The sequence below is a fragment of the Sorex araneus genome, chromosome 2 (assembly GCF_027595985.1).
Source record: "Sorex araneus isolate mSorAra2 chromosome 2, mSorAra2.pri, whole genome shotgun sequence".
NCBI lineage: Eukaryota > Metazoa > Chordata > Mammalia > Eulipotyphla > Soricidae > Sorex > Sorex araneus.
In genome coordinates this window covers 293,237,345-293,264,796 of record NC_073303.1, presented here as the reverse complement: position 1 = coordinate 293,264,796, position 27,452 = coordinate 293,237,345, and the positions used below count along the sequence as shown (strand labels likewise).

General features: G+C 44.7%; 1 protein-coding gene across 1 annotated transcript in view; it reads left to right on the top strand.

Moving 5' to 3' along the window:
- Positions 1–27,452, top strand: part of VPS8 (VPS8 subunit of CORVET complex) — a 262,990-nt gene that overhangs the window by 25,274 nt on the left and 210,264 nt on the right. Inside the window, exons 6-13 of the mRNA XM_004603039.2 lie at positions 4,014–4,046; positions 4,914–4,968; positions 14,855–14,979; positions 15,907–15,993; positions 19,774–19,841; positions 21,243–21,396; positions 21,496–21,555; positions 23,030–23,137. Of these exons, the coding sequence (XP_004603096.2) occupies positions 4,014–4,046; positions 4,914–4,968; positions 14,855–14,979; positions 15,907–15,993; positions 19,774–19,841; positions 21,243–21,396; positions 21,496–21,555; positions 23,030–23,137 (690 nt within the window). The remainder of the gene's footprint in view (positions 1–4,013; positions 4,047–4,913; positions 4,969–14,854; positions 14,980–15,906; positions 15,994–19,773; positions 19,842–21,242; positions 21,397–21,495; positions 21,556–23,029; positions 23,138–27,452) is intronic.

The window sequence follows — 27,452 nt, the reverse complement described above, 5'->3', positions numbered from 1 at the left end:
GAGCAGTGATTAGATAAATCTGTTATTTAAAAGGGTTTCTCCTCCTTCTTGAAGAGGCAGGGGAAAAAAAAAAATCTAATAAATCCCAGAGTGTTTGCATTCTATTCTTATTTCCTTGCTATGGCTGAGCTCCTTTGGTATGCTCAGATGAAAACTGCTTTTCCCGGGACCGTCTTCACGCCGTGCCTCCCCTCTGTTGGATTACCAGCTCAATTGAAGGGGTGTGTGTTTCTGTGATGGTTGGTTTATTAACATGTAAAGCTCGAGATCGTTTGGGGTAGCTCTCCTGAACGGTCGCTCAGTAATGCCTTCAGCCATGTGGATAAAGATGTTCTTTGGGCTGCCAACATCTTGGACCATCATGGCCTTGCAGTCCTTGCATGGAGAGGGAACGTGGAGAGTTGGGAACTTCATTCTTTGGTTTTAGAAACCTTAAAATGATATGATGTGCCACTGTGTTTTATATTCAGTTCCATTCAGTTCTAGGGATATATATATACATATATATGTGTGTGTATATATATATATATATGTATATTATGATCACCTAAGATACTAGAGCTATCTTAGCACAGTGGTTCTGCAGAAGGTGTTGAATGTCTGAGAATGACCCGGGCTGCATGTGAGAAGGCGGAAAGGCCTTTGTGCCGTCCCAGAACCGTGGAACTGGAGACCCCGACAACGTAGCCTCGGGAACTACATTTGCACAGGCATCGCAGCCCGTCGTGCTGAGCCCAGGCTGCGGAGAACTACCCAAAGACGTGTCTCTCCATGAGTATGGAGATTATGTCATCTCTGGTGTGTGCCTCACATCTGTGGACTTCTGAGCTTTTCAAGTTAGTTGACTTCTGATTTCCTTACACAGCTTCTATTTTAATTTATGGTCTTCATATGCGGTCTCATTCTTTTTTCCTATCTGGGACACAAATCACCCCCATATCAAATACTCCCTGGAATTTTCCTTGTCAGGCCTTCCTGTCCGTGGGCTGTACACACATGTATCCGCAGCGGCTGGGGGGTAGCTGGCCGTCCCCAGGTTGTCCACAGCAGCCTCAGTGATTGTTCTTTTGCATTTTCCCATGTCCCAGAAAGCTTTTAAAATTTTTTAAAAATCCAAGAACAATGAAAAAAGTTGGATAAAGATAGATGGGTCTTGGGGCTGGAACGATTGTAAAAGCAGGTAGGGCATTTGCCTTGCTCTTGGCCAACTCTGAACTGGGGTTTGATCCCTGACATCCCAAGTGCTCCCTGAGCACTGCCAGAAGTGATTCCTGAGCATAGAGCCAGGAGCTACCCCTGAGCATCACTGTGTGTGGCCCCAGAAACAAACAAATAGATGGATCCTTCTGGGAGATGGTGACAACTGATGGGCCACATCGACAGGAAGAGATAGAGAAGAGAAAAGCGACTTGGGCCCTGGTGCCCTGGGTCTGTGACAGGAAATTCTGCCACTTCCCGATAATCTCCAGCAAGTCAGTTAAACTCTTCGAAACTTGATTTTTTTCTTAATCCAGGAAATAGTATCTTTGCTTCCTCTCAGCTTGAAAATTCAGTAGCGTGAAATCTGCATCTGAAAGTTCTATGGGGGTTGGGTTGTAGCTCAGTGGACGAGCACATATCTTGAGTGCAGGGAGACCCTGGATTTGACCCCTGGCACCCTCCCCCCACCAGAAAGAGGTGAGAGTCCTTTGCCACTAAGTGCTAATCATTGTACACCATGTTACTATTTAAAGCGCCAGCTGCTTCAGATAGACACCCTTACTCGAGACTCGGCATTCAGTTTGCTCTTCAGGGTGACTCTGAGGTAGACAGGGCATTGCTTCCTGTTTCCTTGAACAGATGAGAATTCAGGGGGTCAGTGATGTTGTTTTTTTTTTCCCACCTAAGTCATACATTGACTGGTAAGGAGCTGGAATTAGCACCTGCTTTCTTTTCTTTAAAAAAGACATTAATTTAGGCACGACGGTTTTTTTTTTTTTTTTAAAGGGGAATTTTTTGTTGTCTTTTTTTTTTTTTTTTTTTTAATTTTTTATTGTGGAAAGTTACAAAGTTACAAAGTTTTCAGGTTTAAATCTCAGTTATACAATGCTCGAATACCCATCCCTTCACCAGTGCTCATATTCCACCACCAAGAATCCCAGTATAGCTCCACCCCGCCCCCTCACACCCCAAACACCCCCACGCCCCTAGCCCCCCCACCCTAAGCCCCCCCCCCCCCCCGCCTGTGTAACTAATAAATTTCACTTTACTTTCACTTTGATTGCATACAATATTTCAACAAAACTCACTATTATTGTTTGGAGAGTCTCTCCCCTAAAGTCAGACCTGCTGAAAAGGAAGCATTAGGTAATTTGTTTTCCATTGCTGAGGATGAAGAAGTGTGAGGTCGAGTGACCACACTTAGCGGCCTCTCAGTTTTGGGTTTCTGTAATTTAGTATTTTAGTAACTAAGTCCAGAGAGATATCTGCCAGAAAGGCACGACGGTTTTTTAATACTGCTAACAGTAGGTTTTCCTGCTAACACAGTCCCTCACCACACCCTCTACCGGTTGTCCCCTTCCTTCCACCACTGACCAGAGTCTTTCTCTCCACTTAATTCCCAGCACCTTCTTTCTTCTCGTGGCGGGGGCCAAGTTGGGGAGTCACACTTGGTAATGCTCAGGAGCTGTCCCTAGCTCACAGCTCAAGGGTCTCTCCTGGTTCAGTGTTCAGGGGTCACCGGGGTGTCTGGAGTGGCAGGGCCGGGAGGTGGGCGGGGAATGTGGTGCCTCCTGTATGCTTATGTTCCAGCCTGTTCCGCCATCTCCTGGCCAGCGCTGAGGTTTTCTTGCGCTGAAGAACAGACGCTCCCACTTGGCTCTTATTTGGAATCTGCTGTTTGTGTTTTGCTTTGGGGGCCACCCTTGGATACTCGGGATATGCCTAGCCTGATGCTCAGGGCAGCATGAAAACCACAGGACGTTAGGGATTGAAACCCATGCAAAGCCCGTGCTCCCGTGCTCCCGCGCTCCCGTCATCATCCTGGCAACTGCCTCGGGGTTATTGAGTCGTTTTCTGAGTGGGAAGCTCCTCCTTGGAGGAGAGATGTCTCTACCTTAGGTTTCTCTTTGAATCTTTTAAAATTTTGTTACAATTTATTTTAATGTAGACAAAAGCCACAACTGTGGATAGGGTTCTAGAGTGGAAATTGATTAGGTAGCACCACTCCAATATTAAAATCAATAAGCACTAAAAACATCAGTTTTTTATGTGAAAATTGTTATATCTCACCACGGGGTTGCTAAATGGTTGTCTCGGACGTTGTGTAGCTGTTTGTTGCTAGTTGAGCCTTCCGTGTGACTGTTTTTGTTGGTTGAGTTTAGTTGGCTGCCGTGTTACTTCCCCGTCTAGTTTGATGTGCGCCTACTGGAATCTCAGTATGGAGGAATAGGGAGGGCCAGAGACTTCAGGATCTATGGTCTGGGCCTGGCGCAGCATGGAAGATTTTGGGGGGTGAGGGGGGATGAAGGCTACCCACCCAGACCCCAGAAGACCCCAGAGTTCTAGCCTGGCTACCAGGGTACTTGACATTTGCAGTTTGGTGTTTCTGCAGAGAGTATTTGTGAAGTGGTGGAGTCGAGCCCTGGGCACGACCCACTCCTGAGGTTGGCCTGAAGTTTTTGGCCATGGGACCTCTGTCTTCTCTAGAATTGATGTGTTCCTTCATTTTGATATCATTCACATTATTGAAAATGAATCTTCTATCTCCATCTTTCCCTACAATTTTCATTTGTGATCTTTCCCCTCCCTAGGTATCTTTTGCCGTTAGTAAAATAAAGCGATCCACTCTGCACTTTCTATTCTGCCGGCACATAGGGCTTCGCAGTTTCCCCTAGGGCAGAGATGAAGGTTCCGCCTCTTACCCAAACTGACTTGAGTCAGAGTGTATGTTGAGAGGGCCTTACACCGTTTTTTCTTTTTAAAATGAGATCATCTTTTGAAATACTTTTTTAAAAACTTTTTTTTCACCGTAGGACAAAGTAGATGCTGGCTTGCCTACAGCAATTGTAAGTATAAATAATCCTTTAAAGGTAAGCTTTCTCTTTGACTGGGTTTTCTTTGATTTTTAAATGTTATTGGAAGTTATTACATAAATTATTATGACAACACATTCATAATCAGTAATCACAGTAATCAAGTGTGTGTTCAGTGCTTTTGTTTGAGAAATATACAATAATTGGCCTTTTCCAGACGTGTTTGTTTGAGGTACTACTCTGCCCAAGTACGTTTGCTAGTTCTCTAATTCAGCATCCCTTTGGCTGTCGGGAGTGGAAAATTGTTGTTGGTAAAATCGTTTTACGGCAAATAAGACATTTCAAGCGCTCAGATCCATTGCGCAGCCCGCTGGGGGCCGAGCTGTGGAGCTGTGGGAACTGGGGGGCAGAGCACGGGGGCGCCCTGTGCTTCGGGCTCTCTCCTGTAGCTTATTAGTCGTTTATAGGAGAAATGGCTGAAATTGAAAAATTACTGCTGCCTTTTTTGCTTCTGTGAGCAAATTGGAGAAGAGTAAATTTCTCATCCCTCCACTGACTCTGGGTTGAGTAACTGGCAATTTACTCTTTCTGGACCCCCTGAATGTCCATGTTTCAAAAATGGCTTTAAGAGCAGCGAAGTGGCATGCTTTTGCTCATAATGTTGAACATATGCTATTTTGATACTGTTACCTTTTGGGTAAATTGAGAAGGATTCACAGAAATGGGAATGTCTGGAGTTTCATTTCCCGTTTTTGCCTTCCAAATGAAATTCTCCTTATTTAGAATAGCTGGTATGTCATCTGGTACCTACAGGAAAGAAGACTCAGAAATTCAGCTCTGATGATTTCAAGATCCTTGATGTGTTATTAACTTCAATGAAATCTTCCCTTTTGTTCTCAGGCCGTGTCCAGTCTGATAGCAGTGGGTACATCTCATGGATTGGCCTTAATATTTGGTAAATTTTCTAAGTACTTTCCTTACTTTAAATCTTTTGTTTTATAAAATCTTCCAATCACAGTTTATATAACTTCATTTTTGTGAGGGGGGAAAAAAACAGAATAATTTGGAAAGTAGCTGTTAAAAATTACTGACTCGGCTTTATTTTGTTGCTCATTGCAAGCTTTTCTTCTTTATGAATTTACTCATTATCAGATCTCTTGACTCTGCAGACCTAGATAAAAAGACTTTAAAGTTGAAAGAACCTGGGCATTGTCATCTTGTCAGTGTGTCATTGATTAGTGGGAGAGATTTTTAAAATACTAATTTATATGTGAGGAATAGAAATTCTCTGGAATATGGTATAATAATTACTTGGGACTACTTTTAATTGCAGAATAACAATTTATATCTGTGGCTTTTGCATCTTTCTTTGCTCTACCAGTGAATTGCTACTTATTTTCCCTTAGTTTTTTACAATTTGGCATCTTTATGTTTCCAGTAGGCCAAAAACTAAATCTGTCACATGATTTTATTTATTTATTTCGGGGTGTTTTTGGGCCCCAGCCAGAGGTGCTGGAACTAAACCCAGAGATGAGGCGCAGGAGCCATTATGGTGCCAGCGTTGACCTTGGGCCTCATGTAGACCTTCAGGCTCTCTCTCCGCTCCTTTCGTGTGTTTTTAACACACACACACACACACACACACACACACACACACACACACACACGTATGTATCTTAGGTGATGGGAACCTATTATTTCCTTAAGTGAACTTACAGAATTGATTTTTAAAGTTATTATTTACTTTTTGGGGCCACAACCAGCAGTACTCAGAGCTTACTCCTGGCTCTGTGCTCAAGGATCACTGTTGGCGGGGCTCGGTGAACCCATATGGGGTGCTGGGGATCCAAACCAGGTCGGCTGCATGCAGGGCAGCTGTTCTACCCGCTGTACTATTGCTCCAGTCCTAAGGTTATTATTCTACAATTGATACGTTTGTGTTAGAAAATTTAGAAAGAGATGAGAAAGTGGTAAAAGATATAAAATACCAAATTCTGCCACCCAGAAACAGTCCCTGACATTTTGTATAGCTTCTATTTTTTTCCCCTGTACATCTCTCTCTGTGTATGAATATAATTATTACAATGAATATTCATCCATGTAATTAGTCTATAACATACTTTTTTAATGGGTATACAGTATTCCTTTAGATGGATTCAGCGTAATTTGATAATTTCCTACCACCAGGCATTTAGGTTATTTCTACACGGTAAATCTAGTGATGACTATTATTGTTACTGCATTTTCATATCTATGATTATTTGCAATGGATTTGCTTGGATTAAAGACTTGTGAGTTATATTACCTAATTGCCGTCTAGAAAGTCTAACCATTTGCTTTCCTGTTAGGCATATGGATGCTTATTTTTTCCCTGGGGGGTAAATAACTGAAAAATGCGTTAACAGATGCATTTTTCTGGGTTGGGGGGCTAGTCACGGTGTCCCCTGTGGGGTGATTGAGAGCCGAAGCACAGAGACAAATTCAGAATCAACCAATACTGAATCTTAGATCCACGCGTCTCGGCTGCCCGGGCACCAGGCGTAGCGATGCTCAGGAACCCACCCTGGCTCTGCTCAGGGGTGACTTCCGGTGGGGCTCAGGGGCCGTGCGTGGTGTTGGGGATTCTAACATGGGTCATGGCCACTGAAGCCTTGAAGGCAGGTAAATAAATTCCAAGGGGGCGGGAGAATTAGGGTGAATGGGAAAGGAGTGCATGTTGATATGTTTTGTTCCCACTTCCCACTGGTACTCACTGTTCCTCTGCTCTTCCCCCCTTCACCATGAGGGCAGATGAGTATGTGGCAGTGAATGGTGGAACCCACACTGAGAGTACTCCAGCAAATGACCAGGGATATTTAAAACTAAATAAGAAACAAGAGAAAAAGAGAACAAAAAGAACCTTTGGATGCTGCCTCCTGAGTTTCCGTGGGCCTGCTTTCTGCGATTTTTTTTTTTTTTAGGTCCTTTCTTGCTTTCTTGACCCTCTTAAGTTTCCTGTAGGTATGATGAAATTGAATCTCTCACTGCCGTCTCACAGAAAAGAAAGGCTGTTAAAGCAAGCAAATTGAAAAAGAATAATAATCTAGTTATACTCTTGGGTTTTTTTTTGTTAAATCATATAGTTAATAACTCATCTTTTTACTCATAAGTTTTTAGGAGATAGATATTTAGACAATGGATTAATCCACTTAACAAATGGATTATAGTTTGCTTGAAAGTTAGGGACAAATGGCCAAAAACAAGTGTTTAGGTTAGAGGTCTGTCTAAAACTGATCTCTTTAGACATCTTTGTTTATCATAGGAAAGAATACAGAAAGAGGAGCTGTTTGCATTTAATTAGATTTTCCTTAGAGTAGAGATCTGGATCATTTAAATAGTAGCCATCATTAGTCTTAAAAGTCGTGTATTATGTCTAGTCTAATGAAATTATAGGTATGTGGGGTTTATTTTTTATCTTGTTTTAATTAGTAGGATTTCAAAAATTTGAGTCTTAATAAAGATGTATCCTTACCCCAGGGGCTTGGGTTTCCATTTTTTCATTAGTATTCTTCTGTATATCATGTTTTAGAAGTTATTTTTATTTCTATTAAAAAATGGCTTTGGGTTTATTACCATGCCATAATTCGAATACTAGGCATTTTCTCTCTCTCCTCCACCTGAATATAATCATAATTCTACAGGCATCAGTTAATCATGTGTCATATTATTCCCACAGATAATGAAAGCTTGTCACTTATACTCTTGAAATTTTATCACTTTTCTCTGAACTTTTGAACTGATCTCTTGCTTTTCTCTCTCTCTTGGTCTTCCTCTCCTCCATGGATTCAAAGGAAAAGGTATAGTAATTTTCGTCTGCATGACTGACGCTTTTCTTTTCTTTTTTTTTTTTTAAATTTATTTATTTTTAATTAGAGAATCACCGTGAGTGTACAGTTACAGATTTATACACTTTTGTGCTTATACTTCCCTCATACAAAGTTTGGGAACCCATCCCTTCACCAGTGCCCATTCTCCACCACCCGTAAACCCAGTGTCCCTCCCACCCTCCCCAATCCCATCTCCCCCCCACCCCACCCTGCCACTGTGGCAAGGCATTCCCTTCTGTTTTCTCTCTCTAATTAGCTGTTGTGGTTTGCAATAAAGGTGTTGAGTGGCCGCTGTGCTCAGTCTCTAGCCTTCATTCAGCCCGCAACTCCCTTCCCCCACATTGACGCTTTTCTTTTGACCTTTCTAATGTTGAAAGAGAATGCTCTCAGTTACAGTCTGTGCCCTCTTGGAAGATGCTTATTGAGAAAACCAGCTAATTGAAAGAATGGTTAAAGCAGGGAGTTTTTAAAAATTATAAGTGTATACTTTTGATGTTTTAGCTAGGACTATATTCTATTTTTCCCCTTAATCTCTTGATATAGCCCAAAGACTTAATTTTGATTTTGTATTTGCTGGTTGAAGGAATGGAACTCTCTCCCTCCCTTCTCCCTTCCTCCCTTCCTCCCTTCCTCCCTTCCTCCCTTCCTCCTTTCCTCCTCCCTCCCTCCCCTCCCCTCCCCTCCCCCCTCCCTCCCTCCCTCCCTCCCTCCCTCCCTCCCTCCCTCCCTCCCTCCCTCCCTTCCTTCCTTCCTTCCTTCCTTCCTTCCTTCCTTCCTTCCTTCCTTCCTTCCTTCCTTCCTTCCTTCCTTCCTTCCTTCCTTATTTCCTTTTTGGATCACTGAGCATCACTTAGTGATGCTCAGGGCTTACTCCTGACTTTGTAGTCAGATGTCACTCCTGGTGGTGCTCAGGGGACCATATAGGATGCCAGGATCAAATCAAAGTCGGCCATGTGCAAGGCCAGTACCCTACATGCTATACTATTTTTTTCTTTTCTCCCCTTTCCTCTTCTTTCTCTACTCTTCTCCTCTTTCTCTCTCTCTCTCTTTTTATTTTATTTTTTGATGGGAGCAGCCACACCTGGCAGTGCCCAGGCCTAACTCCTGGTTCAAAACTCAGGGATCACCCCTGGTGGGGTGCAGGGGTGCATGCATGACAAGTGCCTTCTTACCCTCTGTACTTTCTCTTTGACCCCGAAGCACCTGTGTGTGTGTGTGTGTGTGTGTGTGTGTGTGAGACAGACAGACACACATACACACAGAAACTGCCTTAGTAATGGACTATAACAAATACATATACTTTTTTTTTTTTTTTTTTTGCTTTTTGGGTCATACCCGGCGATGCACAGGGGTCACTCCTGGCTCTGCACTCAGGAATCACCCCTGGCGGTGCTCAGGGGACCATATGGGATGCTGGGATTCGAACCCCGGGTCGGCCGCGTGCAAGGCAAACGCCCTACCCTCTGTGCTATCACTCCAGCCCCAAATACATATACTTTTGATTATAAAAAGAAATGTAAAAATTTAGACATTTGTGAACCAATTGAAGATTAAAAAACAGTTTCCACAAAACTTCACATTTCTTAAACCTTGACTATATTTTATGACTTTTTTGGTGGGGGGAGGGATGGGAGGGTGGGTGGGGTTGGCCCACACTCAGCTGTGCTCAGGAGGGGTTCCTGGCTCTGTGCTTGGGCGTGGCCTCTGGTGGTGCTCAGGGGATCATCTGTGATGTCTGGGGTTCTAACCTCGGTCCTGGCCACATGAGCTGTGTGCAGGGCAAGCCCCTTCCTTCCTGTACCGCCTCTCCAGCCTTTCCATGAGTATTTAGAGCAACTCATCTTTACCACATTGGACGTTTATAAGAGTAGTAACTCATGTTCATGAGTTCATATGTTGCTTAACTGCATTTAGAAAATATGCCAGTATTACAGTGGCACGGATAAGCTTAAGAATGGACACAACCACTCTTCGTAAGCATCAGAGTCAGAGAAAGCAACTTCTTAGCCACGGGGATTCAGTTTGCCCTGGCCCTCAGAAAGCTTTTCAGAGGGAACAGATCATTTTAATTGTCTATATGCTGGCCAGATGGGGGTCAGGTCAAAGCGCTTCTGCTGTTTTATGATCATTGGTGAAAATGTTTCCTAATATTTCTTCTCTTCTCCTCTGGTCTTTTAGATCTGTAAGGAGGGAGGAAAACAGTAGTAGTGATGGGTGGTGATGCTGGCAGTAAAAGTAGAGTTCTTTACATATACTTGAATTTGATTCCTTCTTGAATGTAGGTAATTCCTTCCTGACAGTCTCTGGGAACCAGTTAAAATGAAGTAGGGGAGAAGAAATAGAGGCTTGGGTTAATTTTGGTATGTGGAAACAGCAAAAATTCCTAGAGAGTGTTCATATTTATATTTTTTACAGACTTTGCACATTATTTGTGGCTTTTTTTTTTTTTTTTTGCTATTCAGCACGTTATCCTTAAGCCCAGAATATGCCGAGGAGATCTACCATAAACACAGTGTTCTTTGAAAGACGGCAAAATTCATGGTAGTTTAAAATAAGATGTGTTTTTATGTTTTGGTGGTTTTGGATTTGAATATTCTCTTAGTGAATCAGTAAGATATTATTAATAACTTCTTGCATTTTGCCATTTGATAATTAAAAAATTCATAGGCATTTTCTTATTTAAGCTCTCTGCCAACTTTTTGAAGTTGGTAGGGAAAATAAATGATAGTTTAGTGGCATATTTCTTGCTTCATGACCTGCTCCAGAAGGACCTAATCCATTTTTGCCTCTCTCATGTCAGTGGTTAAACTGGGGGATTCACAGGTGCAAGGCAGACCTGCTCTGATTTTTTTGGTTTTTTTTTTTTTTTTTTTTTGCGCCATACCCATCAATGCTTGGGTTACTCCTGGCTCTGCACTCAGGAATTACTCCTGGTGGTGCTTGGGAGACCATATGGGATGCCGGGGATCGATCTTGTATTGGCTGCATGCAAGGCAGGTGCCCTACCTGCTGTAGTTTCTTCAGCATCCCCTTAACCCTCCTACCCTTCCGAACCCCTAATTTTTAAAAAGTGAAGTAGATAGTTGGAGATATGGCTTAGCAGTAGCTCCTATACCTCACATATGTGAGGCTTGCTCTCTGGCGCTGAAAAGGCAGAAATCTACTCAGACAAAAATTTAAGTAGACACTTCTAACTAAGTGTGTGTGTGTGTGTGTGTGTGTGTGTGTGTGTGTGTGTAAGATGTTGCTAGTGAAGCTAGATAAATTATTAATGTATCTTTCCTTTTACAAAGGACCAAGGGCATTTGTCTGTTTTTTTTTTTCCTCCGAGTACCTTTCGTTTAATTGTCCAGAATTATCTGTGATACTTAAGCAAAGAACTTTCCAATAAGAACTATTTTCTTCTTCTTGTGGAAGGCCGCCTTTCTTGGTTTTAGTTTCAGTTGCGTAATTGCAAGTTTGTTAATATAGCACCAATAGATCGAATGCAGAAAGCCAGTGATAAAAATTGGTAGCTCTCTTTGTAGAGTGAAGATATGCTTTAGATTGCACATGTCACTCAGTATTAGAGTGCTTGCTCTGCATTTGTGAGAGATGGATCAATTCTCAGGCATGTGCGTGCGGGCGCGCGCACACACACACATGCACACTTTACACACTGTGTATCAGTTCATAGATAGCAAATAAAAAAGCTTAAAACTAATGCACATATTCATGAATATAGCCCAGTGGGCCATTAAATATATTTCACACCTGGTTTGGGTTGATAGTTTGCTTCTACCCTAGCTAGATTTCAATATGTGAGACCCACAGCCAGTTAAAGAAAAGTGATGATTAGTATTCAGCTAGAAGCCAGAGGTGTCTTTTTCTCCCTCTCATACTCCTCAGTGTCTGGCCTTAATTTCCCCGACTTAAGAGTCCTTAAAAACGGTCGGATTTGGGGGCTGGAGAGAGAGTACAGCAGCTAGGGCACTTGCACTTGCCTTACACACAGCCGACCTGGGTCTGATCCCTGGCAGCCCGTGTGATCACCTGAGCACCACCAGGAGTGACCCCTGAGTGCAGAGCCAGTGTAAGCTCTTAGCCCTGTGTGGCCCCCAAACACACACACACACACACACACACACACACACACACACACAAGAACAAAAACAGTCTAAAGTTTGCTCAGCAGAAATCGGGGAGGGAGGTCTTTTCTGTTTGTTTTTGGCCCTCCCCTGTCTGTGTTGAGGCTTTACCGTTACCGGGGATTGAATATGGGTCAGCTGTGTGCAAGAGAAGAATCCTGCCTGCTGGGCTGTCTCTCCAGCTGGTGACCGTCACTCACGCTCTGGCCCTGAGCTACCTCCCTGGCTGGGAGGGTCTTTCCAAGTCCTGGTGGATCACTCAGAACTCTGCGGCTTGGCTCTCGGAGCTGGGAACACAGAGGATTCCAGCTGGGTGCTGTGAGGGTCCTGCTGCTGGGGGCGGAGGGGAGGTGTGGGGGGTGCTTCCACCTTGCTCCTGTTGCACAGTTGGCATTTGCCTACGTGCACCTCTCAATCACTGGTATATGTAGAACAAACACAGTTGTCTTGCCACTGTGTCTTAACAGCTCTGTGCCCATCTGGCCTGGCACCCCTGCATTACCCTGTGTGTGGAGCCCCTGGGCTGGTCGGGGCTAGCCTGAGTGACCGGAGGAGCCAAAGGAACCTGGCCCTCCCGCCTTCCCCCTGTGCCCCCCACCCCCACCCGCCATGGCAGCTAGTCTGGAGGCAGGGCTCTGCCCCCCACAGCGCCCCCTCCCTCCCCAGGGCCAGCCTTCCTGCCACCCCACCCTCTTGATAGGGTAGGTCTGGGGTCCCCTGAAAGCAGGGGTAGGGTGTGCAAGTCCTACATTTCTCCAGACATCCCCCTCCTCACAGCCTCTATCCTTCCTCAGTCCCTCTCCCTCCCCCCTTTCCTTCCCCTGGAGGCCCCAGATTAGAGAGAGCTTGCATTTCTCCTGCTGAGGACCCCCACCTCCTGGCCCCCCACTTTCTCCTCTTGATCCAGGTCTGGAAGCCAGAGATTGACCGAGGAGGAGGGTATGAGGGGGCCTGGCTCTCCCCTAGGACACTGGCAGCTTCCAACTATATATTAACACCCTCCCCCTGCCCCCATGTATAAGAATAATTCACCAATTTTATAAAGCAGCTCTGACAAACTAGGCTCATGGAAAGTGCTGTTTTAGGAAGGCGGTTTCTGTAAAGCAAAATAAAACGTGGAATCATATTCCGAGCGAGGAAAAGAGAATAAAGGACACCACTGAAGATGATGGCTTTTGAAGCAGACCTTGTATATTTACCAGTTTCATTCCTTTTGAAATCTTCACTCCAGGAGGCTAAAAGCTAAAGAATTTCAGCAAACATTGAGGTTTCCCTCCCCACCCCTCTCCAAGTTGGGTACAATATGGCTATTGTTTCAGAACTCTTTGGAAAGATGGGGGATGAGTATTTGAGTCAGCATTTGGACCCCAAAATGTTCCTGCAGTATTTATTTTGGATGGACATGAGGGCTGAATGAAAGAACGTTAAGGCTCTTTCTGATAACCTATGAGAAGATTTGCAGATGTGGAAGCTATTCGGATGCTTGTAGGTATCTTCTGAGATGCTGTCACTGGGCTAGGAGTCCTGGGCCTGTGAATTACGATTTCGGCCCTCAGAGGGAGGAATCATGGTCTCAGCCTAGCTAAGCCGTGTTCTCTCCAGAATCCAGCTGGGAGCCTGCTAGGGGAGGCACGGCCCAAGCCGTGGAGGTTGAGAGAACTCTTCCTTGCGGAAGTCGATCTTTATTTCCTGAACAGTTGCGTTTTCTAAGCACGCCATCTCTCCTTTTCATTCCCTCGTGTTTGGGGCTGAGGGGAGTGGGGCTCTCGTCCTGCTCTGTGCTCGTGGGTTGCTCCCAGCAGCGTTTGAGACTACTCGGTACCAAGGATAGAACCTGGGCCTCCTGTGTGCAACGCGAGTGCTCAGAACATGCAGCTCCCTTCCCCACCCGCCGTGTCTCTGTTAGTTTATTGTTTGGGGGGCCTGACTCCAGCACAGGGTTGGAGGGCAGTGTGGTGCTGGGGCAGGACCGGGGTTCCAGCTCTGTGGGCCCCTTCCTAGTCCTGTATTTCATTATTTCATTGGGCATTATAATGTACTTTATATAAAGTAAGCAATGTGTGGGGCTAGCTTGTAGAGAAATTTCTTTTAATTATTAGATAATAAAGTTTAATAACCATTTGAGCACCTCCTGGAGGAATCAGAGATGATTCAGGCAAAATCCTTGTCCTTAAATAGCGTAACCTTGTAGAGGTTTGAATAACTTGCTTTTGGCATATAGTGTCTTGGCGCTTGAAAATAGTCTTCTTAACTAGTTTAAGCGTTTGCTTTATAATTTTGGTTAAATGCTTTAAGCATTTATTTTATAAATCTGTTTGCACTGTTAATTTGCCTGGTAGAACATTTCTTTATGGATAATATAAATGCAAATTTCAGCCGCATTCTAAATTAATAATTTTCATTATTGAAGATTTAAAGCTACTTTAAAAAGTTGGTTTCCTGGAAAATAGCAGGAAATACAATTCTTCAATACTGAAATACTGTACTATTGTACATATGATACAATAAATGAAACTACTCATCACAGGTAAAACAAATGAAATTCGGATTTTCAGGGAGATAGAAATTTCTAGTAGCTGTTTTTGACTTACTAGCGAACTATGCTTCCTTATAGATCTGATGTTTTAAAAAATTCTTTATGGTTTACAGTGCCTGAAAATTGAGTTGATGCTCAGTAAATATATATATATATATATATATATATATGTATCAAGGTGACTATAACTTGTTCATGTTGCTCTGTTAGTTATATACGACCTCCTGGGTCTTTGACGTTGAGCCTCTGCTAAGTGTACCTGTGCACGCCTTCCATTTCTGTCCCTTAACTCGCCTCAACCGCTGTCTTTAGATCAGAACCAAGCCTTGCGACTGTGTCTGGGGAGCACAAGTGTTGGAGGTCAGTATGGTGCCATCTCTGCCCTCAGCATCAACAATGACTGCTCGAGACTTCTCTGTGGCTTTGCCAAAGGACAGGTAAATATGTTTAATCTTAGCCATAAGGTGGCGTTGAACTCAATTAAAAAAAAAAAAAAACTAGCATCTGCACCTTCGTATCCTGAAGACCAGAATGTTTGTTAAAAAGTGGCATTCCTGGGGGCTGGAGAGATAGCACAGTGGGTAGGGCGTTTGCCTTGCACGCGGCCGACCCGAGTTCAAATCCCAGCATCCCATATGGTCCCCTGAGCACGGTCAGGGGTAATTCCTGAGTGCAGAGCCAGGAGTAACCCCTGTGCATCACCAGGTGTGACCCAAAAAGAAAAAAAAAAGTGACATTCGTAGAGTTCACCCTGGATTGCTCCATTAGACTTTTGTTCACTTGTTCTAATGTCACTCATTGAAACCGTGTTTGTTGTTGCTAATACCCATACTCATATGGGTATGCATATAAGCAAAAATGACTTTACTTCTTTATTGCAGGTTAGTTAATTGTGGCTGCTTTTTGAAATGTGCAGTATTCTGCTCTCTATGTTCTTATTACTATGTTTCTCGAAAACTATTTTGGTATTTCCTTCCATGTTGGAAACTGGCAATAAGTTATGTTTTTTTTTCTCATTTTCTGCCTTAGACATCCCTCCTTGGTTTGGCAGTCGGCCTTGCCTATTATTTTCAACACTGCTCAAGAGATGGACTCATTATAGAAATTTCTTTTCCCTCTCAGTATAAGAACATTTAAAATCTGAAGGGAAAAGTAGGATGAGGGATCAGTGTTGTGGGAATAAAGACCTTAAGCTTTCATGGATCTGCAGCCATATTTATGTTTTAAATTTATAGTTCTTTGCCTCCAATGTTTATAGAGCAGGAATAGATTATTTCCCTCAGGAGGCAGGATATTCATGTCCAAGAAATTAAAAAAAAAAAAAAACCATAAATGTGTTTTTAAAGCATTTAGTTGTCTTATAGATCACGATGTGGGATTTGGCCAGTGGAAAGCTTCTAAGATCAATAACAGATGCTCATCCTCCAGGAACTGCAATTCTGCATATTAAGGTAGTATCTTTGTTTTCTTTCTTGATCAATTTTTATTGTTGTGCCTTTGTAGCCTTTTTTTTTTTTTCAAAAGTGAATTTCCTTATAGGCAGATTCCTTGACAGTGATCTGTCTTTTATTCAATTAGCCCGACAGGATTTTTTTCCCCCTATAAAACCCGAGAGGGGTTAGCATGGAAATGTGTCACCTGTGCACTGTATTGGATTCTAATGGATAGAGCGTGAAAAGAATAAGTCGATGGGATCAGAAGTAAGAGCTTGCCAGCAGAAACAGATTGCCCTGTGGAAAACTTGGGTGGAGGTTGCAAAAGGCCTTTGCTTTGTACTATAAGGTTTGGTTGCTGAGATTGTGGTCCGCTCTCTGCCACTCTTTGTAGGGGGTTACCTGAGAATCAAAGCACCATTTGTGAAGGAACCAAGCTTTGGATTATGACTAGGAATGAATCTGTTTATTTTCTTTCAGGCCTCTAAAGGAAAAACATTAATATTCCAGTCTTGACTTTCTTCTTTTAGGACCCAAACACACACACACACACACACACACACACACACACACACACACACACACACACACACACACACAAAACCAACTCAAGTAACAGATTTTATTTATAAATACAATGTGAACCTTGTTGGTTTTTTTTTTTTGTATGCTTTTAAGCCCATTTTCAGAAGCATAAAAGGTAAAGGATTATACGTAGGGTAGTCTAAAATCAAATCTTCTAGATTTTAATCATGTACACATTTGGTTGCTTAGCTATGCAGAACTCTGGTATCCATACATATGCTTTTTTAAAGTCTGTAAGCATCTGGAGTTTATATGTCTGCATATAGTTAGTTACAAAAAAGTCTTTTGTGACAAAGTAGCATTGAAGCATCTAGTAACAATGAAAGCAACCAAGACAAGTAAAAGTAGAATTATTCCTTTTTCTGAATATTGTGGAAGTTTATTTTGACCTCTTTTCAGATGACATGTTATACCTTCTAATTTGTTATAGTTGCTGCATTTCTATCTTATCTCCTTTAATAGATTAAGATCTTTGAAACCAGAGTCTGTTTCTAATTTATTTCTGTGTTTTATCCATAGTAGCTGTTCAATAAATATTTGGTTGATGGAATACATCGTTAATGGTATTTTTTAAAGTTAAGGCCAATTGTTTTGTAGACCTCCTCCCTACACCCTCCACCCAAATCTTTGGAAGTTAAAAAAAAAAAAGGAATAGGAGCTAAAGACAGCTGGAGAAATAAAAGAATATGCTGAGGTTAAAAGTGTTTGTAGTAGTTGCCATTGTGTGGCTTGGGAATAGTGGTGCACGACATAGAAAAAGAGGTGGCAAGATACACACACACACAAAAATACATACACACAGATACACACGTTTGGAATTGAACCATGCTATAGTCTTGGATAGACAACCACTTGTGCTTTCGTACCCTTACCATTCTTCTCTGAACCTAACCTTGCATTTCATAACTAACATGTATTTGCATCCTTTTTATTGGGGGGGAGGTGTTGTGGATTAGGTAACAAGGTTAGAACCATGTGAACTTAACTGCACTTCACCTCTACTTAGTGCCAAGACTCTTCTCTGCCACCCTTCTGTGGCTTCTTGTCCGCGTCTTGCACCTCCCTCTCTCCACCCCCATGCTAGATATTATCAGGTTTGGAACCCACAGTCGAGGGTTTGTTACTGCCCCCTAATTTTCATCCCTTGTTTTGCTTTTCTCTGTACCAAAGATGAGTGGGATCCTCGGTGTTCTAGTCTGTTCTAAGTCCTATTCCCTCTAACTTGCTTTGCTTAACGTGGTGCCTCAGTTCCCTCCCAAGATGTAGTGAACTGTAAGATTTTATTTTATTTTTCTCACAGCTGCGTTGTTCTCTATTTATAAATGTATCACACTTCTTTATTCATTCATGTGTTGTTAGACATTTGGGCTATTTATTTTATGTCCTGGCTATTCTACTAAGCACTGTGGTGAATATAGATGTTCATGTATTTTTTTTTTTTTTAGTTAATTGCTTTTGTGTTTTGGGGGGTATGGTAGATAGATGTTAGGAAGTGGACTCACTGTGTCATTTGAAAGCTCAGTTCTTACTTTTTATGGGAATACTTCATGCTATCTTCCACTGAATTTGCATCTTTATTTATTTATTTATTTATTTTTTCTTTTTGGGTCACACCTGGCATTGCACAGGGGTTCCTCCTGGCTCTGCACTCAGGAATTACTCCTGGCGGTGCTCAGGGGACCATATGGGATGCTGGGAATTGAACCCCGGTCAGCCGCATGCAAGGCAAATGCCCTACCCGCTGTACTATCTCTCCAGCCCCTGAATTTGCATCTTTAGTATATTTATTTTAATTATAAATTGCCTACCTATTATGTGAGTATTTTAGTATATCATGGTATACACATAGAAAGTAGAAAATTAATGTAAGTATGAGTTAAATTATTTTTCCTACATTCCATAGAACCATCTCCTGTACACCCCTGGGGCCATGTGCCTCCTGTTTGACCCCTGTTCAGTTAGGCTTTTTCTGTTTTTGTGGTGGCACTCAGGGCTCATACCTGGCAGTGCGTGGTGGTGGCGGGTGGGGCCATGTGATACTGGGGATTGAATTCATGTCTGATACACGCAGCACATGTGTTGTGCCACTTGTACCAGAATCCTAGCCCCTCAGCTCAACTCAGAAAGTAAAAATGGGATTTTTTTTTAGGAGGGGCATGAGGCTCCCAATTCGTGCTCAGGGGCTGCTTCCAGCATTTCTCAGCCTGGCGGTGTAGGCCTGCAGGGTCAGTGCCAGTGTGGGCCTGCGGTGCTGGGGCAACCAGGCCACATGTGGTCCTCGAAGTGCTGGGTGGGGATCAAATCCAGGGCCTCTGCCCGCGGGACCTGAGCCCGGGCAGTGAGAGCGGCTTCCGTGGCCCTGGGGTAGGGCTCCTTGACTTTGCTGGTACGCGGGGCGTGGAAGGTCTCAGCCTCAGAGGGGCCGCCTGTGCCTGATCTGCCCTTGATTGGAGCCTGAAGGGGTGGGTACCATTGTGGTGGGGGTGGGGGGGTGTTCCTCAGCCTCTAGGGTAAAGGGGACTCGTCATTATAAATGACACAAATGATTCCATTTGTACCACACATCATTCACACTTACCATGTCTCGTAAGCCCTTTGGGCCACCAGTCCCTGTGAACATTATTATCTTGAGCTTTCTAGGGTAGGTGCCAGTAACTGAAGCCCGTGCTCTTGTCAAAGAGACCAAGGAGGCAGCACATTTTAGGAAGAGTACATGAAAAAAAAAAAAAGTAAACTCTTTTAAAATATAGTGAATTGACTTCAATTATCCGAAAATATATCCAGGCAAGTTTATTTCCCAAAGATATCAAATGTCTTTCACTGTGTCTTTATTCTTGAAAATGAGACCGTTCCAGAACATACTCAGGGTATCCAATTCAGCTTAGTAGCGAGTTTGGAGACGCAAGCATAAGAACCTGAGAACTCCAAGACTTTTTATAAATTATGGCTGGTGTTTTTTCTCTTCCTGCATGAAGGATGGTTTTCCTTTTGTAAAGCCTTAGGTTTTTAAGACATCGAGCCATATTACTCTGTGTTTACAGTGATGAGCTGAATCTAGTGGGAGTGATTTAGAAGTGCTGTTAAGTGTGTTTGTTTTAGATTTGAATTTTTTTCTCCACCTTGTTTTAGATTTAAAAACAAAACAACTGTTCCTCCCTCCCCTTCCCCATTCATTTAGGAAGCTACAAAAAAATTGATTCCTTCTCTGCTTAGTTTACAGATGACCCAACCCTTGCCATCTGCAACGACAGTGGAGGATCTGTCTTCGAATTGACGTTTAAGTAAGAGACTCATGTCTGTCTGTTGACACATGAAATGACTGGCTCTGGTTGAACGACTTGCAGTTGAACATGAAGTCTGGCACGGCTGTGTGATTCAAATAGGTTATCGTGCTGCATTACAATTACCCGAGGAGACTTATAAAATGAGGCTGTTCTGTGCTGAAGGGGGCTTGTCCGCCGTCCCCCCCGATCCCCAGCCTAATCCTGTCTCAGTGATCTGAGCTGGGATTCTCGACCCTCATTTCCAGAAGTGTCAGGCTGGGGGACCACCACTCGGGGTTTCTCTCTATTTGTTCTAGCCCAGGTGGAGGCCGAGTGGTGGTCATAAGGACCGACTACAGAAGTCTTTTCATGGCCTTGGGGCTTCCTTTTTTCATGATTAAAATAAGAGTACATATTGTCTAGATCCAAAGAAGAGCATTTCTATAACCGAGAGTTTTGCCACAAAAAAAAAAAAAAAAAAGGAGAAGCTAAAATTCACAGTGTTATGTTTCCATAAGTCCTTCAAAATTCAGGATGCTACTTCTTGTATTCTTTTCACAATGCTAAGCCAGAGTTACTGCTCAGAAAATACTGTTCATTTACTTGGCTCTTGTCTATTGAGTGTGTCCTGGTGAAGTTAGAGTGTGATGTTAGAGTGTGTATCCTAGGGACCGGAGCAATTATATAGCAGCAAGGTGCTTCCCTTGCACATGGCCCACCAGGTTTGATCCCGAGGACCGCCAGGAATGATCCCTGAGTACAGAGCCAGGAATCAACCCTGTGCACCACCGGGTGTGTCCCAGAAACAAAACAAAAGCTAAAGAGAGTGTATGTTCTAGTCACGTGAGGCAGGGAGGTAGACAGTACCCCAGTACCCGCATGAAGTGACCTTTGGTCTCAGTGGCACTGGGAAATTAAGACAACCACATGCACTCACGGGGAATGTAGGAAGGCCTTTCTCCAAAGGGGACATTTGCACAGAGACCCGAGTATTACTAGAGCAGAAAGATGTACCCTTGGTTGAGGGGTGTTTGAACAAAAGACTTGGAGGTGGACATGGAGTTTGCACACAGGAGGAAGGAGGAGGCTGTGGCCAGAGTGCGGCTCTGTCTGGTACAGTAGTGGCGGGGACAAAATCAAGGTAGGACTCAGACCAGACGGGACCCGAAAGATTTTGTAAAGAGTTTGGACTCTGTTTCCTGTACAGCGTCAAACGGGGGAGTGTTCTTAGGAGAATAGTGATCATCCTGACCTACCCCGTGGAAAGAACACGCTGAGTGACATGTGGGTTGTGTGTGTGTGTGTGTGGGGGGAGTGACGCAGGAGTAGAAGTTAAGAGGCTGTAGTCATGCAGGCTTTTGATCGTGGCGTCCTGGGCCGTTGCCAACTCACTGCTGATTCTTCGGATCCCACTTGCAGGAGAGTGATGGGTGTGAGGACATGTGAGTCCAGGTGTCTGTTCAGTGGTTCCAAGGGCGAGGTGTGCTGCATCGAGCCTCTCCACTCCAAGCCTGAGCTGAAAGACCATCCCATCACACAGTTCTCCTTACTGGCCATGGCTTCCTTGACCAAGGTAGGTGTACGTAGAAGCCGCAGCTCACAACTTCCAGAGACATCGAAGACCCAAAGTTTGAAAGTCACAGAGTGACTGTTTGCAATTTCTCTCCTCAAGATACTGGTGATTGGATTGAAACCATCCTTGAAAGTGTGGATGACTTTCCCCTACGGACGGGTGAGTAAGGCTGCCAGGAGACTGGGGGAAACGGCTTCAAGTGTGGAGTTCTGTGAGCGGGCCAGAGAGCTAGGTCAGGTGAAACCAGTGTTGCAGCGATCTGCCCTCTGGGAGGAGCGTATCATGAGCCCCTCAGTGTGTTGGGCTCTTTTTAGTTCTTGCTGTCTCCAGAGAGTTGATTGTAGGTGAAGAGGGGGGTGATGGAATGGAGCATCATGGTCCAGAGTTAGCCCGGGGGCAGCCACTGTGCTAAGGAAAGTCACATTTCTGTTCCCTGCTGTGCTACCTTGTATATCCCTGGGCCCCCAGGAAGCCCTTCTGCCCTTCCAGCCGGCAGGGCCCAGCTGCATGACCGTCCGGTCAGTGGCACTGACTAATCAAGGTAAGGCAGGGGTATTTGGTTGCATTTTTGTTTGTTTGTTTTTGGGTCATACCTGGCGATGCACAGGGGTCACTCCTGGCTCATGCACTCAGGAATTACTCCTGGCGGTGCTCAGGGGATTATATGGGATGCTGGGAATCGAACCCGGATCAGCCGTGTGCAAGGCAAACGCCCTAACTCTGTGCTATCACTCCAGTCCCTGGTTGCATCTTTTTTTATGCTTTTTTTTTTTTTTCTTTTTGGGTCACAGCCAGTGATGCTCAGAGGTCACTCCTGGCTCTGCACTCAGGAAATACCCCTAGCCGTGCTCAGGGGACCATGTGGGATGCTGGGAATTGAATCCGGGTTGGCTGCAAGTCGTTTGCAAGGCAAACGCCCTACCCGCAGTGCTATCACTCCAGCCCCTTTTGTATGCTTCTTGTTGGCATTTCCTCCAACATTTTCAAGGACAAAGAAAAAATTAAAAGAATCTCATCTTGAACATCTCTATATTAACCACCTAGAATTCACTTTTCACACTTTACCTTAATAGATTGATCTCTTTCTGTCCACACATTGAACTGTGGTTTTTGACAATGTATTGCCCAAGACATTGCAGGCATTCTTCTTCCTACCCCCGCCACACTTCCCCTTTGCCGCTGTCGTCCTGGCTGTGGTGTGCCAGGGTGACACGGCCTGCTTGCCCTGGGTCCTCCTGATTGTGGGGTGCCGAGGGTTGCCCTCCGCTGTGTGCTGCAGTGCAGGGGCTCAAACTCAGCACTTCGCGCTTACACGTTGGGGCCCCACCACAGAGCCCCGCTGTCAGTGTTGGCACATCCCTAGCTAGAGTTCAGGCTCCGGTTTTCCCCTGCATTGGTGTAAAATCAATGTAACCATGAAGTGTGTTTAGACAAGTGGATGCGTAATTGTAATCCAGACTTCATCAAGGTGTCGAGCATCAGAAAGGTTTTCCTAGTGCCTCCTGGGCAGCCCTTGCCTTGACGGAGTCTGAATGAGAAGTGGGGGAGAGTCACTGGTCAGCGCCTGTTTTTCACTAGAGTGTTTGCTTTGGTTTGTTCACCATCACACCTTGTTCTTGCCCTTCCCACCTAGATGGACCCTTCCAGCGTCCCCCTGCTCGCCTGGCATTTTGTGGCCGTGAATAATTATGTGAACCCCATGCTTGCCTTCTGCAGAGGAGACGTCGTCCACTTTCTGTTGGTAGGTGCTGTCGCTTGGTCTGTTTTGAAGTCTTTTTGTCCTGGCCAGTGTTTTCCGAAGTGAACAGAACCATCGTGGGTGTGGGGGAGGGCCTGAGGGCAGTGGTGGGTGGGTGGTAGTTGCTTCGGGTGCTATTGGGGGGTACTTTCTGGAGGTTCGTTTGCTTTACCAAGGTAGATTTCCAGGGGTTGCTGAGTGGTTTTCATTTCCCCTGAGAAGTGGGCAGTGAGCCAGAGAAGTTTGGCAACCTTTCATTATGTGCAGTGAAATAAGCCAGACGGAGAAAGACAAACACCGTGTGATCTCATTCATGTGTTGTATGTCGAGAAAACAAGCAAACAGATGAACTAAATAAAATAGTAAACGTTTGGATTATGAGACCAGTGAGTATTTACCAGAGGGAAGAGAGAAGGCCGAAGTCTCGGGGGCTGGGGAAGGGCCTAAATCTGGGCGAGGGGGACGGCTGTGTTGACTTCCAGTGACGCACACTTGAAACCAGCGGATGGGACAGTGCAGCCAGGCTGCAGCTGAGAGAGATGAAAGGATTTATGCTGTTACCTTGTGAGATTGGTGGCACTATTGAGAGAGAGTTTGATTTGGCAAGTATGTCAAGTCGGACGTTTTTATACTTGAAATAATCAAAACTATAGCTTAAATTTATTTTTTGTTTGTTTTTAAATCCCAAGATTTGTTTTCTCACTCTGATTCACCAGTGACTAAGCGCTCTGTCAAAGAAACGTGCTGTGTGATGCTCCGGTGAGAGAACAGCCTGACTTCTGTCTAAGGCTTTAGTGGTTAACATGGAAAATCGTGACTGCCCCCCGGCCCCTCACCTCTTCTCGGTCAGGGTTTACTTCTCAGTTCCATCCCCTTTGACTCACAAGTAATTATGGCTTATGAGTGTGTATAAGCTTACGCGTGGCTCATTCACGGCCTGCCTGTCTGCCTACAGCGTGGGTATCTCTCAGAGGGCAAGTGCCCTTGAGTACCTGCTGTGTTCTCTACACAGTGGCGGACACAAGAAGCAGTGGCAGCAATTATACACCTTTAATGTCTTTCATGTCGCGTCACACCATGTTCGCAAGGCAAACCCTGGCAGCTCCTTGCCACTAGAGGAGCAGTCGAGGACCTGAGCTCTCTGTGATGGGCGTTGCAAGTGGCAGGTTCAGGGTATGAAGAGATTCCCCCCTCTAGAGATATATCAGGGGCAAATGCTGCCCCATGGGTGAAGCGGCCTTTTGGGGAGGTGGAGGAGCCCGGCACAGAGGGAAGCACCAGCCTGGGGCGTGGCTCGAAGGCTGTTCTGCCCAGGGTCTCTCCAGCCACAAGTCCAAGGATGCATTCAGTTACGCGTCGCTCTCCCCACCTGCTCCAGCCCCACCTCCTGCTGATTCCGCCTCCAAACTCAGTGACTCCTTGCGTTTCCACTACCGTTGCTTCCTTGCTCGAACCCGATGGCCTGCCTACTCACGCTCTTGTCGGAGCTTCCTGCTTCTGCCCACAGCGCCCGTCTGTGCTCTGTCCCCTCTGCCGGCAGAGCTCTGTGCCCGCCTTCCCCTCCTCCAAGCTCACGGCTCACCTTGCCTTTCCCATCCTCCCAGACTTCCTGTTTCCTTCTTCTTCCACCCCCTGCCTTCACTCCTGCAGTGACGTTCAGTTCTCAAAACTTGCTTTGCACCTTTTCCTTCCTCACTAGATTGAAGGCTCCGTAAGTCTACAAACCTACTCTGCGGCTCAGTTTCAGATACTAGTAGGGGGCCTGTGTATAGAAGATGCTTGATTAATGTTGATGGAGTGAACCACGGGGAAATAAAATATGATGTAGATCTTAGGATGGGTGGTGTTGGGAGGTTTTCGCCCATGCCAACTTGGACAGGCTGCCTGCTCACTTTTAAAAAGCTGATGTGTTTTTGGAACACATTCTTGTCTGGTTTTGTGTTTTTGAATTATTATTTATTTTTTAGGCCTCACACTACAGCGGCAGAATTTAGTAGTTGTGGCAGAGACGATCTGTCTACATTATGTACGGTGTGGCCTTTTACAGAAAAGCTTTGCTGACTCCTGATTCAAAAGCTAAATAGAAAGAGCTGTAGTAGTAATGGGAAACCACCACAAGTTCTTAAATAATTAAAGGCGTGATTAAAGTGATACTTTGGGAAAAATCAGTGTGAAAGTAGCAGAAAAAATATTGAAGGCAGGAAGGTAAAGAAGGTTTTTGTGGTTTGTTTATTTGTCTTGGGGCCACACCGTACATACTGTACATGCACGGCCACACCCCGGCAGTGCACAGGGGTAACTTCTGGCTCTGTGCCCAGGAATCACTCCTGGCGAGCTCAAAAGACTATATGGGATGCCAGGGATTAAACCTGGGTCAGCTGCATGCAAGGCAAGCACCCTACCCACTGTTCTATTGCTCCTTCCCAAGGTAATGGAAGGTTTAGATGTATTTATTTATTTATTTATTTATTTATTTTTATTATTATTATTATTTTTATTGAATCACCATGTGGAAAGTTACAAAGTTCTCAGGCTTATGTCTCAGTTATACAATATTCAAATACCCATCCCTTCACCAGTGCCCATATTCCACCGCCAAAAACCCCAGTATACCTCCCGCCCCGCCCCCCACCCCCAACTGCATAACTGATGAATTTCACTTCATTTTCTCTTTACCTTGATTACATTCCATATTTCAACACAAAACTCACTATTGTTGTTGGAGTTTCCCCCCAAGAAAGACAGCCCTACTAACAAGGAAGCATTTGATACTTAGTTTTCCATTGCTGAGAATGAAGAGATATGTAGCCCCACTGCTCCAAGTACATAATTCTATTTTTTTTCTTTTTCCTTTTCCTTTTTTTTCCCCCTTATCCCCCTTCCCGTGCCTCATAGTATGGTGGACGCCATGCCGAGTTTCTCCCCGAAAATGGGAAACAACCGGGAAAGAGGGATATTTCCTCTTCTTGGCTGGTGTGGGACTGTTGCTTAGTTCAGTCTAGAGAATTGGCTGCTACTTTGATTACTTTCAATATTTCAACAAAAAACTCACTGTTATTATTTGGAGTTTTCCCCCAAAGTCAGGCCTGCTAGAAAGGAACCGTTTCACATTGCTGACAATTAAGCGATGTTAAGTCTGCGCGGTTTTGGATTTCTGTATAAAGTCCAGGGAAAATTCTGCCAGAAATTGCATAGTCCATCTCACAGTCCCAGTGCATTGCTGTAAGAAGCTGTGCTGGATGGCAAAATGTGTTAGAAGGTCTCTGGAATCAAAGTCTTTAGTCGCAGAGGGTCCCAAGGTTTTGATTTAAAGGAAGTGTGAAGTTGTCTGGACAAGTTAAAAAAATTATTTTGAATTTTGGACCACACCAGGTGGTGCTCAGGGGCTATTCCCGGTTTTGTGCTCAGGAGTCACTCAGGGGACCATGAAGTGCAGGGGTCAAATTAGGTTTACTGCATGTAAAGCCTGTGCTCCAGCCCACTGAGCACCCTCTCCATTCGAAGGGATGACATTTTGATCTGGGGACTGAGTGACATGGTCAAACTGATCATTTCATTTCTGTCTTTGAACTTAGTCCGTGAGGTGTTTCCTTGAATAGAAATCCATCCGAGAAGGGTTGATGTGTTGGGTTGGAAGTACAGGTGGGACTCGGAGGTTTTGTGTTTGGGAATGTCGGGGGTGGGGGGAGGGGTGTGGCTGTCCGAGGCTAGAGTACAGTGAGATTTCCAAGGCACGGAAGGTGTGATAGTGGAAGTGAGTCCACTCATAATCTGGGTGGTCACTCACACCAGGGAAAGGGAAAGAGGAAGGACACAGCAAAGGAGGTTTCCTGGACGTGCTCCTGTAGGGGTCAGAGAAGAAGTAGGACACAGTGTCACAGAGGACAAGAAGGAACGCTTCCAGGGCAAGAGCAGTTCCGGGTCATACCACGGAAGTGGAGTCTGAACAGGGCGTTTGAGAGGTCAGGGGTGGTTCACTGGGAACTTTTCCAGAGGACTGGTTATCAGTGGAGCAGAGGTCAAGCTAGACCGTAGGGCCCATTCAAGAAACGGGTGTCTAAGAAAGCAAGTACACACTTCCCTGGTGGCGAGAGGAAAGAGAATGGTTCACTGTGGCGGGTTAGCAGCATTCTCCCCTGGAAAAAGAGAAGTTGGAAACATGTTTGCTAGCAAAGGGTCAAGAGCCCTCAAGGAAGCGAGTTAAAAGTGACAGAGGGGCTGGGCTGCAGCATGCCTGCAGGGGAAGTGACTCTTCTCGGGTGAGGACTCTCGAAAACCCTAGGACAGCTTAGGAACGGCAGGTAAAACTGCCATCACT